This window comes from Cottoperca gobio, chromosome 12, assembly GCF_900634415.1.
Source record: "Cottoperca gobio chromosome 12, fCotGob3.1, whole genome shotgun sequence".
Lineage (NCBI taxonomy): Eukaryota > Metazoa > Chordata > Actinopteri > Perciformes > Bovichtidae > Cottoperca > Cottoperca gobio.
Genome location: NC_041366.1, coordinates 20,038,066 through 20,056,058, shown reverse-complemented (window position 1 = coordinate 20,056,058; position 17,993 = coordinate 20,038,066). Strand labels below are relative to the sequence as shown.

General features: G+C 42.0%; 2 protein-coding genes across 5 annotated transcripts in view; one reads left to right on the top strand and one right to left on the bottom strand.

Moving 5' to 3' along the window:
• The window catches only part of dab2ipb (DAB2 interacting protein b), a 133,421-nt gene extending 128,949 nt beyond the window's left edge, over positions 1 to 4,472 (top strand). For both annotated transcript variants that reach the window (XM_029444260.1, XM_029444261.1), the window contains one exon: positions 787 to 4,472. In XM_029444260.1, the coding sequence (XP_029300120.1) occupies positions 787 to 954 (168 nt within the window). In that variant the 3' untranslated portion in view covers positions 955 to 4,472. The remainder of the gene's footprint in view (positions 1 to 786) is intronic.
• A 2,407-nt stretch (positions 4,473 to 6,879) lies between these two features.
• The window catches only part of ttll11 (tubulin tyrosine ligase-like family, member 11), a 19,879-nt gene continuing 8,765 nt past the window's right edge, over positions 6,880 to 17,993 (bottom strand). For all 3 annotated transcript variants that reach the window (XM_029444632.1, XM_029444630.1, XM_029444631.1), the window contains 7 exons: positions 17,960 to 17,993; positions 17,455 to 17,739; positions 17,161 to 17,256; positions 16,958 to 17,070; positions 11,297 to 11,539; positions 10,562 to 10,668; positions 6,880 to 9,097 (listed from right to left, as the gene is read on the bottom strand). The exon at positions 17,960 to 17,993 is cut by the window's right edge and continues 257 nt beyond it. In XM_029444632.1, the coding sequence (XP_029300492.1) occupies positions 8,784 to 9,097; positions 10,562 to 10,668; positions 11,297 to 11,539; positions 16,958 to 17,070; positions 17,161 to 17,256; positions 17,455 to 17,739; positions 17,960 to 17,993 (1,192 nt within the window). In that variant the 3' untranslated portion in view covers positions 6,880 to 8,783. The remainder of the gene's footprint in view (positions 9,098 to 10,561; positions 10,669 to 11,296; positions 11,540 to 16,957; positions 17,071 to 17,160; positions 17,257 to 17,454; positions 17,740 to 17,959) is intronic.

Sequence of the window (17,993 nt, the reverse complement as noted above, 5' to 3'; positions counted from 1 at the left end):
AATTAATACGGTGTTTAAATATGTAACAGAAATCAACTTATATCAAAGTTTAACATCGAGTTTGAATTCTGTAGAAGGTTCTCAGGTCAGTCTACGTTCTCGTCTGCTGATTTCCACGAGCAGGACTTAAATGATCCCTTTTTACTTTGTGGTAACATTTACTTTCTGAACCCGCATGGAGCAGAGCAGGAAGCCTTATATGGGCATCTGGGTTGTGTTGAAGATGCTAATACGCACACCTCCTCAAAACAGCAGTTGTGCAGTTACGAGGGTTTTGTGAGTCCAACTTGTACAAGTAGGTCTCACAGAAAGTACGAGAGGTTTAGGAGAAGAATGTAGGAACTGTTCTTGCATCACTTCCCCTCCAGCTGAGGAGCAGCGGAGCACAGAGAGCTGCAGGAACCAGTCTTAAAACCTGCAGATGAGTTTGCGTTTCGCCTGGAAGTCAAAAGGGTTTCTGTGATGTGTTCGGGTTGGACGCCTGAAATAAGTTCCGCAGCTCTTAAGAGATCTTCGCATTTTGTTCTACGACATGAAATACTGTGACGTTTATAGCGATAGTGATGCAACGTTTTTACTTCTGGGGTTTGCATTAACGCTTCAAACATCGTAATATTTAGTTTTTTGTTGCAATAATCCAAAATACAGTGAAATAAAATCTCATTAGCTTTTTGTTGCAGGAACCAGAGCGATGCTAACTTACAGACACACGTCGTGCCTGCAGCACTGCGGCTCGTCTTTGTATAGACACATCTCTAACATCTTCATATGTGTGTGTGTGTGCAGGAGAAGCGCATAGCATCGCTGGATGCAGCCAACGCCCGTCTGATGAGTGCTCTCACCCAGCTGAAGGAGCGCTACAGCATGCAGACCCGCAACGGCATCTCCCCCACCAACCCCACCAAACTGCAGATCACTGAGAACGGAGAGTTCAGGAACAGCAGCAATTGCTAGAAAGACTGCGAAGTGTTGAGTGCCTGCGCGTGTACAGTTATCCAATGAGAGGACGTCTACATGCATGCATATGGCTGCATGCCTGTTCGACAGACAGCGAAGGGTGTGTGCGCGTGCGTGTGTGTGTGTGTGTGTGTGTTTTTAAAAAGCGGACTTTTGGAAGACATTTCAACTTTGTGGACAGCAGTGCGAGAAGGGGGCAGAAAAAAAGGACCTCAGTGTGACGGACGGATCCCTCAAGAGAACGAGATCACCAGACGGCCTTCGTTACGAGCGTGTCGGCCAGAGGAGGGGCAGAGTTTGTACATATGAAACTCAAAGCTGTCCATCAGTCAGATACTTCTCCAGAAGGATGTACGGGACAAATCAAGACCCTCACCTGCGCCTGGGACAAACCACTATATAACCACTCACAGTGACGACCGCCAGACTCGGTCACCTCCTCCTCTCTTTCTTCTTCTCCCTCTCGACGAACAAGTGGACCCACTTAAAAACAATAACACGCATTGAGGATTATCACGTTGTAGTCGTCTCCAGAGGATTACTGTCCAGTGCTTAAAGTCATTGTTTATACAGAACCAAATAGGAGCTCAAAAAAATAGATATTTTTAGCCCAAAAAAATGATCTTTATGTCCCTTTCCACTCCTGGGTGTGTTCCCGAGCGTCCCAATGAGCCCCCTCTCCCCCCCTACACCCCCTACACCCCCCACACCTCCATGTAGTGCACTTTGTGAGAAGCTATTGGTACATGAAACGCCTTAAGTAAGGAACACACCTCGACTTTATCCCACAGCTCCCCTATTTCTGCAAAAAAAAGGCACAACTTCTACTGTGGATTTGTAAAGGATACAAACACTTGTACACACATAAATGTATTATGAAGACTATAGTAAATGAATTCTATGTGATATACTATATTAATGAAATTTAATATAGACGTATGCATTTCCTTTCTTCTATAGAGTATACACACATATCTATATTTGATAATCTCAAATATAAAAGCAGCCCTTTATTTAGGAGTTTTATTTTTCTTCTCTGACGATGAACGACTGTAGTGTGTGTAGCTCGCTTCAGAGCTCAGGAGGAGACATCACACCGAGCAGTGATCAGCACCATCGCCTCAGTCACCCCTCCACACCTCCACCATGCTCCACCCTTTACATTCAGTATGCACTGCATTCCAGAGACATGACTGTACAGTTCGTGGCGGAGCTTGCACAACTTGCACAGTCAAGTGATGGGTTCTTCTTCTTCTGGTGCTCATCATTGCTCTTAACGACACAGATCAATTAAACCCAGATTTAGATTTTGGTTTGAGTCACATGTGTGTGGTCTTCTCACTAGTAGCACATGAGTTGTGGAGAGACTCACTCGCAGGGTTTCCGTTACAAAAACAATAAATACAAATGCCGGTCATAGAACATTTCAATGTGATGGACACATGGGAGGAACTCCGCTCAAATATTATCTGTGTTTTTTGATCAGTAGGTTATGTGAAGAATCTCATCAAGGCATGTAGAGTTCTACTATTTCAATAAGGCGTGAGAGCAGCGCGTGGTGCATGTGCGTCATGGAGGCTCTTTTTACGCAGCGTGTGCACGGCCCTTTACAGGAATGGATCATATAGTTGTTGTTTTTTTTTATTAAACTACCGATACAAATGATTTAATTTCTTTTATTTTGTACCAGCTCTGTCCCTTAACTAGCCGACACTGTAGATCTTTACTTCCCCATATAACACAAACGGAGTGCAGAAGAAGAAATCCCGAAACGTCTTGTTTTTGCATGAAACTCACACACGACACGTGATGTGCGCTGCAGGTGGAGCCGGTAAGAAGATGCATTCCTAAAAACACGCTGCAGAGATTTAAATATGGCGGACATCAACAGATCTTCCCGGTGATTAACGGAAACCCTTCTCACTCATACTATACACTGGACCGGTGAGCCGTTGTAATACTGGCCTCCTTAGTTACACTTTTATCTCTAACTGCTTTGTTTTCAGTGGTAACGACGTGAACTGCGTCCAAACTGTGACTCTAGTAATCCCAGTTGCATCATCATCATCATCTCTCCTCTTCATCCCTCTTCGCGGACTCACAGTTGGGGTTTGGTCCTTCTTATCTCTCCTCGCATTCGCTCCCAAACATCAACATCGGTATTTTGCATATTTTTGTATTCATTGTTCCTCACCTGTGACAGACTGTAAACATCCGGTGTGAGGCTCCGCGTGCTTCATCCTCGCGCTCGACGGTGGCGTCACCGTTTTCTTTTCTTTCGTTGCCAATTTGGAAGGTGGTGATGACGACGACGATGAATGCTTCGCTGCAGACACACACACACAGTGGACATATGATAACCGAGTGCATCGAGAGGCTGGACAGCCTGGGGACGTGTAAATAAAATGCACACACTATTTTTACCTAATGTTAACGGAGCTTTTTGTAAATGTAGCTTGTGCTCAAACTCTGCTGTGTCATGATTGATATTGTAAATACAGAATCGCTCTGTCGGTCATCTTTCCTCATTGGGTAGAACTATACAAGTTAAATGAACCTTTCAGTGTTCTCCCTGTTAAAGCTATTGTTTGTGTATTTACAGTGTAATATCACTAACCAGTTGGACTCTTGGGAATGAATGCAGAATGACACACCATCCTGTATTTGTGGAGCTCCATCACTTTACGCTCAGCGGTTGGTGTTTCTATTAGCTTTCTTTTCTTTTCTTTTTAAGCACAGCATCTGTTTCAGGTGTTTTAAAAACGTGGCCAAATTCAAACGTAAGAAAGGGATTATTTTCGCTGTAGGTCAAACCTTTCTATCAGATACAACGAGCTTCTTGAAGAGAAAGGAATATAAATCTCTTGTACAGAACATTTCTCCTCATCATATCTTCCATTCAGTCCTCAAACAATATTGTACAACTGCAGAGATTAAAGCAAGTCTATGTCACTTTTGACAGAAGAAGTAAATACAAATGAATCGTTGAATACATGAGCAATTCAACACACTGAAGTTAACTTAACGGTTAGATGGAAACAGTCGTGCTAACGTTACAGCTTCATGCCAACGTTTTGAATAAAGTTTTCTAACAGAGGTGGTTGTTACAGTCTTGCTTTAAACTCCAAGTGTACACAAATACAAGTGAACTGATATATTGTATACTGTACACCAAAGAGTAAAGTAGAAGACACACTCTTAATATTAGTTCCTTCATCCCATCTGTGTTCACACCTCCGGTCTAATTCTTCACACAGTTCATCCAGTCCGACAAAAGATCTATCAAAAATATAAAGCTATAAATAAAGTAAAAGATGTTGTATGTTTTCTATTATCTTGTAGAAAATACTTTTGTAAGTATGTTGAAAGTATAAAGTATTTGCTGGATTCTGCTTCCTTTGACGACAGTGACAAAACAATAATGTACAGAGGAATTTGTGTTGACAAAATGTGGCTGTGCAATTTATGTACATTTGCAACTAGACCTATTAAAGTTTTATTTAGCTATTTTAAAATCTCGTCTCTCGTTGTTTCTCTGACGTTTTTTTTTTTGTTTTTTTTTGCTATTATGAAATGTAAATGAAGCTTAATTTGAGTGCGAGTGAGATGCTCATTAAATACTCAAGCGGGCCTAGATAGATGACAAGCAGCGAGAGAGACCATATGCTCAGACTCGAGGTCCAAAAGGCAGAGAGGAGGGTATGATGGAGGGATGTGACAGGCTGCTTTGAGCAGTGCCTCCTCACAGCCTGACCTACATACTGCCTGATTGTTATGCCCCACAGTGGGTAGGAGAAAGCCTGAAAATGAGGTTTGTAGCAAAATGTCTCTCTGTATCTCTCACATAGCTGTAAATCTATAAAAATGCTCACATGCAGAAACGCAGTATTAAAGTATTTATGGGGAAGAGCTCATTAACAGCAGATCCTCATCAAGCGTGTGTTAAAGGAAAGCTCCTGTGTTGTGTAATTGCTCCCCGTGAGGCACTTATTTATTTGGCCAAATGGAACTTTCTCCCCGGGGCTCCCGAAGACCAACATTTAGGACATGAGGCTAATAAAAAAAAGAGCTACCAGCCGTGACTCCAAAGAATCAAAGGCTCGTAAACAAAGCCAAGTATTAGACCACCTGTGCTGCCCAACGGTCCAGGAGTACATACTTTAATTCCACTCATATCTTGAAGTAGAAAGAGCAAAGAAGTGTTTGGATATCTATTCTGTGCACAGCTGGGCGTCTTAGAGAAACATGTTCAGTAGACCCTGCAGCCGGTCGTGTTGGGGAGTAACGTGTCACAGCGTATCGTATATAATATAATCATGAAGAAAAAGATCATATAGTACATCATAAAATGTCTTATAAAAGTCAAAGTATATATTATATTTGTTGAAGTTATTGTATATGTATAGTGTGTAAAATAAAAAAGAATCATATTATAGCATGTCATAAAAATATATTTTTTAAAGTCATAGTATAGTATGTCATAAAAATGTCATATAAAAGTCAAAGTATATATTATATTATATTTTTTAAAGCCTGTTATACAATGTAAAAAAAAAGATAATATCTTATATCATCATAAAAATGTCATATAAAAGTATATATTATATTATATTTTTTAAAGTCATAGTACATGTATAGTGTTATAAAATGTTAAAAAAAACCTCAGAGTATAGTATGTCATAAATATATATATTTTTAAAGTCATGGTTTGGTGTGTTATACAATGTAAAAAGATAAGTCATAGTATAGAATCTGACTTGCAGATTAAAATGGTGCAGCCTGAAATGCTCGGCTGCCGCCATCATCAGGTTGCGGTCCATATTGGCCGAAATGAGATCCATATCGTCCCGTCAGCCGTCTGTCCAGCCCGTCACTTGGACTTCTTCCATAGTCGTCAGCTGTTCACAGCAGTGACTGACTCGCTATGAAAGTTAACAGTAAAATATGCCAAAAGTTGGGTGAGTACACTAAAGTACTGTACTTTGAGGAAGTTGCACTAAAAGTATTTTAATTTGATGCTACTTTATACTTCTTACTGGTGTTTCAAGTCTGAATCTTTTATAACTTAATTGGTTTTGTTTGGATAATCTCTAAATCCCTTCTGTCGTTTGTTGTTGTAATACTCATTTCGTCCACAAGAGGCTGAAGTGAGCCACTACCCACCGGGTTCTGTCTTCCAGGTGAGGTTTCATTTCTCCAAGCTCTCTAAACACAAGGTACATATATCGTGGACATAAGTAGCTCCCACACAATCAAACGTCACCTCAGAGAAAACATGTTTTTAATGCCAGTTCCTACTTATAGTCGTGGTGCACTGCAGCCTCTTGTGGCAGGAAAGAGTATTACAAACACTTGGATCAAATTCACCTGCCAAAACTGCTTTTATAGATAAATAAGAGAAACATAACCTGGAAAAACGTCTTATTTTTGTACCTGTTCTTAGCTCTTAAACACAGAAAAGAAAACTATTTAGATCCGACCTAGAAAATGGATGAGCAGAATGTTTTTGTCTCGCTTGCATCTCTTTGAGTTTCCAATTAAAACTCTGGGCAACAACAACAAAAAATCTATGAAGACAAAATACTCGAGAGAGTCGGCATCGACAGGCATCGCCAGCCTCTGCAACACGAGGTTTAGGAAACGTTGGCAGATGGTTGTGAAACGTATCTCTGGTCTTAGAACAAAAAGGAGATATCTCATCTACCAACGTCGTTCCAGACAGAGATGTAAATAGCACAAACTGCCAACAGTGCTGCCATTACTGACACATCATCGCCTAATGATGTGACAAATAGTGTCTTTTAATGAGCCCGTAGGGGAAATCACTCCGAGGTAGAACAATAATGTTATATGTACATATACAATGTGTGCACAACCAGCCTGTGCATGATTTGCTCAAACATAATTGGTAAATAAAGAACATTTAAAGGTGATATCTTTTTATCCCATCAACACACACCTTCAGTTCAAAGAGCAAAATGACGTTTATTTCATCAATACATTTCATTCATATGATCGGTCACTGTGATTAACCTCATGGAGCTACTTCATGGTAACAAACATCCTGCAGAGCACGTCAGTCCTACAGTACGTCTTTAATATTTAACATGTTTAGTCCACCGTCCGTGTGAAACAGCTACCACAGCTGCGTCCGATTGTTCTTTTGTGCAACACTTCACACTTCATTGTCGATGCATGTGACAAATGTATTGAATAACGTTGGTGTAAAAGAACCGAACATACAATTAATTAACTGTAGTGTAAGTAGTTTAAGATACCAGCGACGACCTTTCCCGCGCGTGGAGCCGCCTTCACGCGTTGGGTGAAGCTTTCTCGACGACGTAAGAAACAACGCGTCGGACTTAATCGTGAGATTTTCTGCCGTGCACTGGAATAATGATTTCCCTTGTGGCAGTTGTGTGGCTGCAGAGTAATCGTCCTAAACACATGTTCGCTGGGAGGTCTGAGGGCCGCCTGACTGGAATAGCTGCAGAACTGAAAGAGGATAAGTGGTGGCATGGCATTTTCCTTTTCAATACTTATTCACTTAACTCATCGCTAATGGGCTCACGGAGATACGACGCACAGCTGAGCCACTGGCTGCAAATAGGCTCTCACTATTGAGCTAAACACAAATAAATACAGTACAGTGCACACGCACACGCACTCGGACAAACACACTGTGCTCGCACACATGCTCAGTCGCCCTCGCATACATCTCTGTGCAAATCTAAAACATTTCAAAGAGTTGTTGTGCAAATTCAAGAATATCGGGACACTCCCTCACACACGTGTACTTATGTGACTAAGGATGCACGATAACGGGAAATGTACATTATTATATATTATGTTCGATAATGAAATTGAAGCTGATAAATAGAGCTTAAATATTAGGACAACTTGCTTTCATCGAGTTAAGCGCAGCCTCTACATGCTCCGATAGAGTAGGTGGTGACGTGCACCTTTAAAGCTGCTTTGTGATCCTCCAACAAACTAAAGAAGAACAAGAACCAGAGGAAGACGCCGCGGCTTCTATTCCTTCAACACGTCTTCGTTGTGGCGACGACTTCTTAAGTGACTCATGAGATTAGTTCTCTTGAAACTCGTAGACGTTCCCTTCCTCTCGCAATCCTTGCAAAAGCAATTATCTTCGTTTCGAGTATTTAAAAGGTGGACGTGTTTGATGTCGACGCATTTCATTTGAATTCTTAGACAAAATGCTCAAAGCATGTTTGTGAAGTTATTTTACTAGAACAATAATAATAATTAAAACCTGTCTACCCTCATGTGTGCGTTATAAACTTCTTTTCGTAACGGCCGTGAGAAGCAGGTAACTATCTTTATCTGTACGGGCTGAAATAAATGTGTATCGTGCATCCTCATGTGTCAGGAGCGTCGAATGTTATCCCTGAAAAGAAAGTTTGTTTCAGTGTAGGTGTTGCAGAGACAGGCGGAGGGAAGCTGCCCTGTAGAATCAGTAAGTTTATTAAAAGCAGCCATACGCTCCTCCTGACTGGACCACGCTGTTCATATATGATCAGGAGAGGAGGAAGAAATGCAACAACCTTCTTGTGTCCCCTGTTCTATTTCCTCTCCAACTCTGCCCCCTGCGGACATCTTCCTCTGAAGAAGAAAAAGCAATCAGGCAGAGAACGGTCCTCCTGCATGTCGGCCAGCAGGGGTCAAGCGAGTCCTTCTCTGCAGCTCCCACAAGGAGGGCATGATGGGAGCTGAGAGGAGAGAAGGACAAGCTAATGTTCCCGCTCCTGTGGAGAAGGCTGAAGGCAGTGTTTGGGAGTCGGACGCCTGGTTGGAGCCTTCTCTCGTCAGTTCTCCACGTTGGCCCTGAGTGTGCGAGGTTTGAGTCTCTGATGCAGCCGGTAGTCTTGGCTGGCCGCCCTTCGCAGGGGAGCCGGAGAGTTGAGCTGAGGGTTGGTGAGGCCCAGCGTCTGACTCTTGATGGCTCGTGGCATCGCCCTGCTGCAGCTCACAGAGCGTCTCTCTTCCACACCGGACGGGGACTCCAGCTGAGCCTCGCACAGCTCCAGCAGTGACACGACCTGCTCCCTCAGCGCCAGGGATTTGAACCTGCGACCTGCCAGGTAGAAAAAGGCTTCCACAAATGCTTGCAGTCCCATACCTGCAAAACAGAGTGTTGTTTAAGTGAGGCCGGAGCAACGCACAGGAGGTTTAACTGTGAGATTTAGAGGTTTAGCTTCCAGTGTTTGAGCCAGACCTGCTGAATATAAAAAGTGCCCTGAGATAACTTTGGTTATGATTTTGGCGCTATATGAATACAATTGAAATTAATAGTTGGCTGTTACTTAACAGACAAAAAGACAGTGAATAATAATAATAATAATCATCATCAGCCATTGAAAGCACATTTAGGATGCATTAAAATCTGAGCATAACTACGGAAGCCCAGAGGCAAGTCTGACAAATAAATCTTGTTGTAATACTCATTTCGGCCACAAGAGGCTGAAGTGCACCACGACCCCATGTTCTAAAAGCATTCCTGTTTTCTTCCAGGTGAGTTTTAATTTCTCCACTCTAAACAAAACGTATATATATATAATATATATGTATATATATATATATATACTGTGTGTTAAAGTTATGTAACATTATTGTCTGTTTTCACTGATAAATATGGATCCCCAGATCTTATTCTGACTCACATCCCTCTCAGGGCTTCCATATGTATCTGCGTAAACTGCTTAGACTGCTGCTGCTTTAGAAAGTTAAAGACAATCGGAAGCAATGAGATCATTCTACCATCTTCATCTTCATCGGAGGGGGCCGAGGTCAGAGAGACTGAAGGTCAAAGAATAAATATGAAAACAATAAAACCAGAAACATGAGCTGAATTTTCCCCAAAAGGTCTAAAAATAATTTCCACCTGCAGCCTCCGTTCTTCTCGGGCCGAGCAGAGTAAGACAAACGCGCCGACAACAAAAGAATATAAAAATAATTAATAAAGATGCCAATACACAGCGGACTAACATGGGGGGGGGGGGGAGTCGGTAGGTCATTTGCTGTGGAATCGAAATTGCTACAGATCTACAAACTCCTTCATGTGTCCTTTTAGGACTTCGCTGCATATCCCAAAAAAACATCATTTGTAAATATGACTTTTATGCCCGCTCTTGCTTCCCCACAAATCCTCCAAAGCACATACACAGAAATAACAGACCCCGACACTTCAGCCTCCCTGAATACGCATGAGCTCGTTCTAAATTCATCCCACAGTCTCCTCCCTACACACCCTTCCATCCTTGTCCATGTGATCTCCATCCATCCGCCTCGCCTCGCAAACATTCCTTGCAAGGTGCAACGTCTGAATAATTCATGTCGGACGGTCTCTTCGCTGTCACATTGTGATCTCAGCTCATTTCAATTACGGTAGCGCGCAGTGTCAGAGGGAATCTGACAAAGTATGACAAGCAATTATCTCCAAGCACATCATTTGCACCGAGTCTCAAGGATATCCGGCTCTCTGTCCTTTACATGTTGTTTCTTTGTGGGCGAAGGGTTGTTGTTGTTGTTGCATGTGTGTGTGTGTGTGTGTGTGTGTGTGTGGGGGGGGGGGGGGGGGTTTTACCTGCTTCTCTAGAATCGGGCATCGTTCCTGACCAGCGACGTGTGATGTCGATGTAGAGGATGTCGACCGAAGCCATGGAGAAGTTACTGTTGCTCAGCTTGCAGGTTCTAAAGCCATCAGGAAATCGAACATGTCAGCGGAGATGTTTAAAGTCAATCACACGAACTCATCTCTCATAACGTCAACACGTCGAGGACATGGAGGGAATATATTACACTCACTTTGTTCAAACTAAAGTTATTCTGGGATGTGCAAAGCTACGGGACCTTGGAAACATAAATGATTATGTGACTGATGAAAGATATTATTGATCACAAGCAAGACGACGATAACAAGATATTAACGAGACTGTAGGAAATGTTTTGGTAGTAAATGATATAAATGGATGATTTAGGACATTTGTTTTTTATTTAGGACTTTTTGTGTTTTAATTTTCTGATTGTAAAAAAAGCAAGAAGTTAAACAACATCAATATGTTTTGTTTTTTTAACATATCTAAATAATTGTTTTTTTATTACTAAAAGTAAGAAAAAGATCTTTGAGAAAATTAACTTCATGCAAAGTTTTGATTAAACACATTTCTCCCTCACAGGAGAACACAGAACATGTGATCTACAGAGAATATACGTTTGTTGGAACGGATAGAAAATGCTATTACACAATATAAATGTAGACATATCTAAATCAACGAACACGGGAAACAGATCCTGATGCCATTAAACAACCATCGCGTACCTGATGAAGGTTCTGAAGGCAGTGGGGCCCAGACGCATGTTGCCTTTGACCCCGAGGAAGCGTATGAACATGGCTGCGATGCGCTCCACCAGCCGCAGGTAGTTGAACTGTTTGGTGTATTTGGGGTAGACCTGCTTCAGACACAGCGAGGGCAGAGCTCCTTCGTCCGGGCTGCGCTCTTGTGTCTCCGCCTCCATGGGAATCTCCTCCCCGTGTTCCAGCCCACCGGCCCTCAGCTGGGAACTAAAGCCATGAACACAGATGATTAGAAAAATTGTATTTCAACCAGACGTCTTCTTATCAGCAGCTTGACCGAGCATGTTGACATAAAAGACTGCACATTTACTGCTTTGTGTGCCGTCCATCAGCAGGGCGGAGTAATGACCTTCAAGACTGCGTTACAAGAACACAAAGCCAACACAAGAGCAGAGCTACAGCTCACCGGAGGAGGATACATGCACCGAGATTTTAATTTGAGTCTGCGCTCACAGCCTGATTGGCAGAAGAATGTTGTTCTGAAGAATACACAACTCTTCCCCGTCCCTCGCCTCTCAGACGTTTTACCGTCCAACGCCCACAACATTTAATGCAACAGTAGCAGGACACATCTACAAGCCACAGGTTTTGCATATAGAATGAAGAGATCTGTTTTGAATGCTTATGAAGAGAAAGTTGATACTTCTCACCAAGTTTACTTTTGATGGGAGCAGCACTGTGACTCATGAAGCTCTGCATGCCCAGGAGAAGCCTGCTGAAGAGCTACAGTGGATATCCGCAGTGCTTTAATTCCAGATAAGACCTTCGTCAATGAGAGCTTGAAAACAGAACGATATTGACAATTCCATTGCAGCTGCTGACGGTGGAACAGTTGTGCTTTTAGAGGTTAATTATCGACATCAGGTTTGATCTTTGAATGCTGATTAGGTTGGAATATAAAAGCACTTTGTAGATTCAGCCCATCACTGTCCCAGGAGACGCTCCATTCAAATGAGGAAGTGAAACAGTGTTTCAAAAATATTAAAAGAATGGCTTTGAAAATGTTTTGATGTAGGATAGTGTATCAGTCGTTTGTCTTTGAACAAAGTCCCGTTTAGAATTCAGTGTTTCTCTCCTAAAGACATGTTGTGTGTGGTTAAAGCCTCACAAACATATTCTTTGTATTTAAACTCGTACGCTGTGGACGAATAGCAACAATCCTATTTCTTTTCCTCACCCCTTTCAAGGTCATGAGGTCGAAGAGAGATGTGAAGGAGAATCAATAAGGAATTAGGAGAAGCGGAGCAAAGAGAATCCGACTGCACAGAAGCTTCGTAATTAAGCGACTGCAGGAAGTCTTTTCGGAGCAAAGCAACTTTAATTCTAACGTCGAAAATGAAACGGTGACAAACTCAATGCTGCACAGCTCAAGTGGGGACTCCTGTCTGCTCAGTGTGTGGCTTATTACAACTACATTCATGATTTAGTACTGTTCTCATTACATTTATAACACACACATATATATATATATATATAAAAACTTGATTATATAATAGTAATATACTTATCATCTTTGGAACATCTTCTGGAAGCTTCTTGTGTCTTTATACATTAATGAAGTCCACCAATACTTGACTGGACACCAATACTCTACATTTGAGAGCAAGGACGTTCATAAATAATATGTAGGTTCATGATAAGCAGCTCTGTTTACACTTTCTTCTGTAGCATGAGATGTGTTCCCCAAACCTCCCCACAGAAGGTCATGCATGGAGCCATCTACCTGCCTGTATCTCGCCACCAGCCGTCCCATCGAGCTTCTCTCAAATGATTTGCCTCCTCGAAGAAAATAATGATGAGTCAGGTTTTTCCCCTCAGGGGTGTGAGGGCGTGTAGACACTGTGCTTGAGTGACATCGCCCTCCCTCTCCTGCTGCACCCGTTACAGTAGGGCACTACCAATCACACCTTTATCAGTCGTACAAGTTCAGTGACCTCAAATAATTCCCATCATGGAAACCTGAGCGGAGGACACGGCAGCGAGAACACCTGAGTGGGTGTGCTGGGCATTTAAAGAACCTCTGTTGGCCAACACATAACACTGAAGCAACAACGAGAAACACGAAGGGGAGTCAGTCCTGTCGACTTTTATGAGACAGTTTCTTTCTCCATGAATTAGTAAGCAGTGTGAATGGCACAGACAGAGCACTGCTGAATGTTTAATAGAATCAATCATCCTTCAGCAGCCATGTACATGTATTTAGACAGGACAGGCTCGGCTAAAAACGGACACGTCTTCAACAGAAGCTGACAGACAGACAGTGAGGGAAACGTCGACAAAACATTCCCTGCAGACGGAAGAAAATGATGGAGGAGAATGGAGAGAGCAAAAGTTGAAGAATGGCAGGTTATTAAAAAGCCTGGTGCTAAATGTTAGCGGAGTGTACGCGAGGCGGGCTCGGCCTAATTTAGCTGTCATTAAACCGGCATAAATTATTTTTCTGGCTTCCTGGTGAATAAATCTGTCAAAAGTCTTAAAATAAATAAATAAAATAAAATAAAATAAAATAAAGGTAGAAATCTAAATGTGTTGCCTGAGCTTGTCTCCCACAGGTGTGTATGTGATGCGCATAAATCATTTTAAAGACTTGTTCCCAACCACACAACCTGGACAATCAGAAAATGTAAAGTAGCTGTAATCAATATAACAATAACAATAAAACTAAGTATCAAACGACAATGTTAAAATGTCACAATGGGAAATTTGTCGCCTGAATCTGCAGCTCCCTTACGGAGCGTCGTAGAGTTTCAGCTCATTACTGCAACTCAACTGTTTTGGTTCCCTCCCACACCGTCAGGGAGGAACTCACACAGAATGTGCCGCTGATAGCATCGTTATGAATTGCGCGTCATTTGCAACCGCTATCTGCCCCCGTAAAGAGAGCGGATATTGAACTTACATCCACCGGCTGGCCAGAAACACATCTCTAAATAAATAATAACATTGGTAATAAAATAAATTTTCTTTATAAAGCGCTTTCCATAGTACTCAAAGACACTTGAGTTATGTTGTATAAATGTATGTAATGTTATGCTAATGTTGCTCTGTCATGGCTGGATGTTATTGAGCAACTATTTGCTAACACGTTTACCATATTACCTTGAAAAGTGTCGATTTGTTAATGTCAACTTGTTGTTGGCGCCCCCAAGTGGCCAAACAAAATCTGGTATTACAGGTTTTAAAATGAGGATTATGAGCATTTAATTCAAAGCTCCCACAAAAGACACAAACTAAGTTTAAAACCGCTGCATCTTGGACCCATAGTTCAACCGTAGCTACCTTGAATCCATGTCAGCATGTACGTATACTTCCTCTGTATGCAGATGATGCCGTAGTAATTGTGTCCCTTGCACACTATTTTAAGTACAGATATCAGCTTAATATTCTCACACACACCTCTCATAATGGCTCATAAATCACCTTTAGAAATCATACTCAGGATTAATAAACTGGGTGCGGGAGGTAAACGTCTGAGTCACTGATACCACCACAACCGTTCTCTACCCACTTTTCTCTAAAATGCCACTTTTGCCCACTTTGTTCTGGCATTTTACATTTATTTATCCCTCTTATTTAAGGTCCTTTAAATAGCAACACCTTTGTTTTACTCTGCTGCATCTTTGTATTGTTTGCCTGGTCAGTTCTCAGCTCTCTTCCACTTCATCTTGACAAGTCAAATTCATACGTGGGTGACTTCAGTTTAAACTCTGCGTTCTGAATGACTGAATTCCATAAATCCCAGAGCAGAACAGCTGTCAGAGACCACAACACAAGTATATTTACTTATGGGAGCACCATCTGTGCAGTAAACAAATAACGTAACCTCTCATAAAGATGTCAGGACCTTCGTGGAGGCAAGTACTCGCAGTGAAATGAGCCGGATGATTTAGAAAATCATAGGACTAAAACACCACTCAAAGTAATAATAAGTCACATGAAATGTAACAAACAAACTTTCATGATAGCTCAACAGATACTGGGTTTTCTTTTTTTAAATAAAACAAAAATAGAAAAATAAATTCTATAAGGATTCTTCTTTGACTAAGTTATGTACTGAGTGCAGCATTCTTTAGTTGAAAAATACATTTCTCAACTATTCTGGTAACAAGTTATTTAAAGCAGAAACCTCGTCAACATGTTCTCGGCATAAACTCATATTGGCAGTTTCCGGCTTCACTCCTTCAAGGTTCTGACAGACCTGGAGAAGACTGCATGTTCCTGCTCTGCACCTTGTGCATGGAAGAATCTGCCAAAAGATCATTTATAGTATATCCATTGATGAAATGTGGTGATAGAGTAGTTTATCTCGAGTGGTTACTGTGTTAAACAGCTGTTCTTCTGTATTAATGGGATTCTTTTTGTATATTTCATGTTGTAGTTTATATTATTGGGATTGTTTTATATTTGCTGCTACCTTGGCTAGAGATGTTTGATCTCAACGGGACTCCCTTGTAAAATGTATCTGTCTCGCTGTAATTTTCATTATTGATTCATTTCTGTTTTTTGTCTGAGCAACAGTCCAAAACACAAAGTTAATACATTTACTATCATACAATATGAAGTCATGCGGGAAATCCTCACAACAGAGAAGGTAGAAAATTAATTGCCACAAGTAGAAGAAATGTGTAATGTTAAAGATACAGATATAAAGGATTTGAGTAAACCCCACTACCTCAGGCTCCAGAAGTCAACATAAGAAGTATAAGGGACATTGGATTAAAGGATTAGGGGTCTGTAAAAGTACGTAGAAAGGAATTAGTTGAAATGAACAGAAATCTAAATGTGTGTTCTACATTATACTGTAGCGTAATTCATCCATGCACAAGAAGTGCTTCTGCTGATTCTCGCTGGATGGAAAGCAACGCAGGAGGGACGCGGATTAAACTTATTATAGGCGCATTATATCAATGCGCTACTGGTCATGAATGTAATAGTTAAGTGGGTATTATCCCCGAGAAGATAGCGCTGTCACTTGCAGAACAAAGCAGATCAAATATCTGATATAGAAGATAATCTGGAGAGGAGGAGGAAGAAGAAGAAGTGAGTGGAGAGAGAGAGAGAGAGAGAGAGAGAGAGAGAGAGAGAGAGAGAGAGAGAGAGAGAGAGAGGCGAGAAATGCAGATGGTGGTGGAATAGAAACAGTAAATCCTCTTGTCATTGAAGAAAAACAGATTAGGAGGGAAAGAAAACACAAAGCCTAATGGTAGAGGAGATTTATTGCCAGGCACCACACAGGGCCGGTCAGCCGCAGCGATTGAGCCACCAGACTCGTACAGTTTTATGCATTTCCACCTTGCCTCAGCTGAATTAAATGTTTCCATTTAACAGGCTTATGGAGAGTTGTTGAGAGGGGCAGAGCTGTGAGGAGGGACGGGCAGAGGAAGGTAGCGTGTCCTTAAAAGTGGACTCGTAAAGTGATGCTTTGGATTTATTTTGAAGTGGGGGTTTTATGAGGTAGTTATACATAGTCAGTGTGTTACAGATGAAGGTGGGAATGAACTGTTTGGGAGAGAGAGAGAGAGAGAGAGAGAGAGAGAGAGAGAGAGAGAGAGAGAGAGAGAGAGAGAGAGAGAGAGAGAGAGAGAGAGAGAGAGAGAGACACATAGTGTGTGTGTGTGTGTTTACATTGAAGCTTTCTTGGAGCCAGGGTCCATAAGGCGCAGCGTGTCCCTGATCACTCCCACTTTGACCTCTTCGTCGACCGGACTGGGAACATATTCAAACACTCCTGGTGCCACCTGAGACCAAACACAAATATTTATGACAGCAAAGTGAATAAAAATGATGAGAATACTTTGACTAACGGTGACGCTGACCTTCACTCTTACCTCCTGTTCATGTTCTATTCTCATACTGGGGTTAGAGTTGACCTCGAGTAACACTGGCTTCAGGTTCTTCATCAGCAGGATGTCAAACCCTAATATCTGAGACACAAACATCCTTTTTATTTATACTTTAGGAGAAAGTCGACTGTATACTAGGGGTGATCTGAATACTTATTCCAATGATTGCAGAAGTGCACGATGTGTTTGTGTTTGGTATCAGACAGTATTATGTTTGCATATCTCAACAACGTTTTCTTATTCATTCACAACTTTAATTGTTTACTACCCACGACCCACCTGGAAGCAAGTGGGTCCCGGTTTGCCCGGCGGTATATCGGCCTGATAGTAGACTCTGAGTTCAGGCACCACGGCGATGGCGGTCTTGATGACAAGAGCGATGATGTCCGACCACACCTTCTTGATGTCGACGCCTTTAGCTGCCAGCCTGTACAGCACGCTGGACAGAGTGCGCTTGCTGCCCGTGCTCTGGCTGTCTGAGTGGACAAAGTTGCCGCTGTGGACGTTGAGGGAGTAGTTCGTCAGGTGCATGAAGACGTGGCTCAGATTCTTCTGGCATGGTTCCTGCACAAGCAGAGCAAGAGCGACCTCGGTTACATGTAGTGCAGCGTTCAGAACGTTTTTTTAGATCTTAAGTTACAAACAAGCTGAGAAACACATCACATGGTCCCGAGACGAGACAGACTGACACTCCTTCATCTTAGTTAGATGCTATGAAATTGGAATGACATGTTTCAAGGCCTCAAAGCAAACGTGCCAACATCAACAGCACCGTCATGGCTACCTGGTAGGGCTCGGTGCAAAATCGTGTCAGGCCT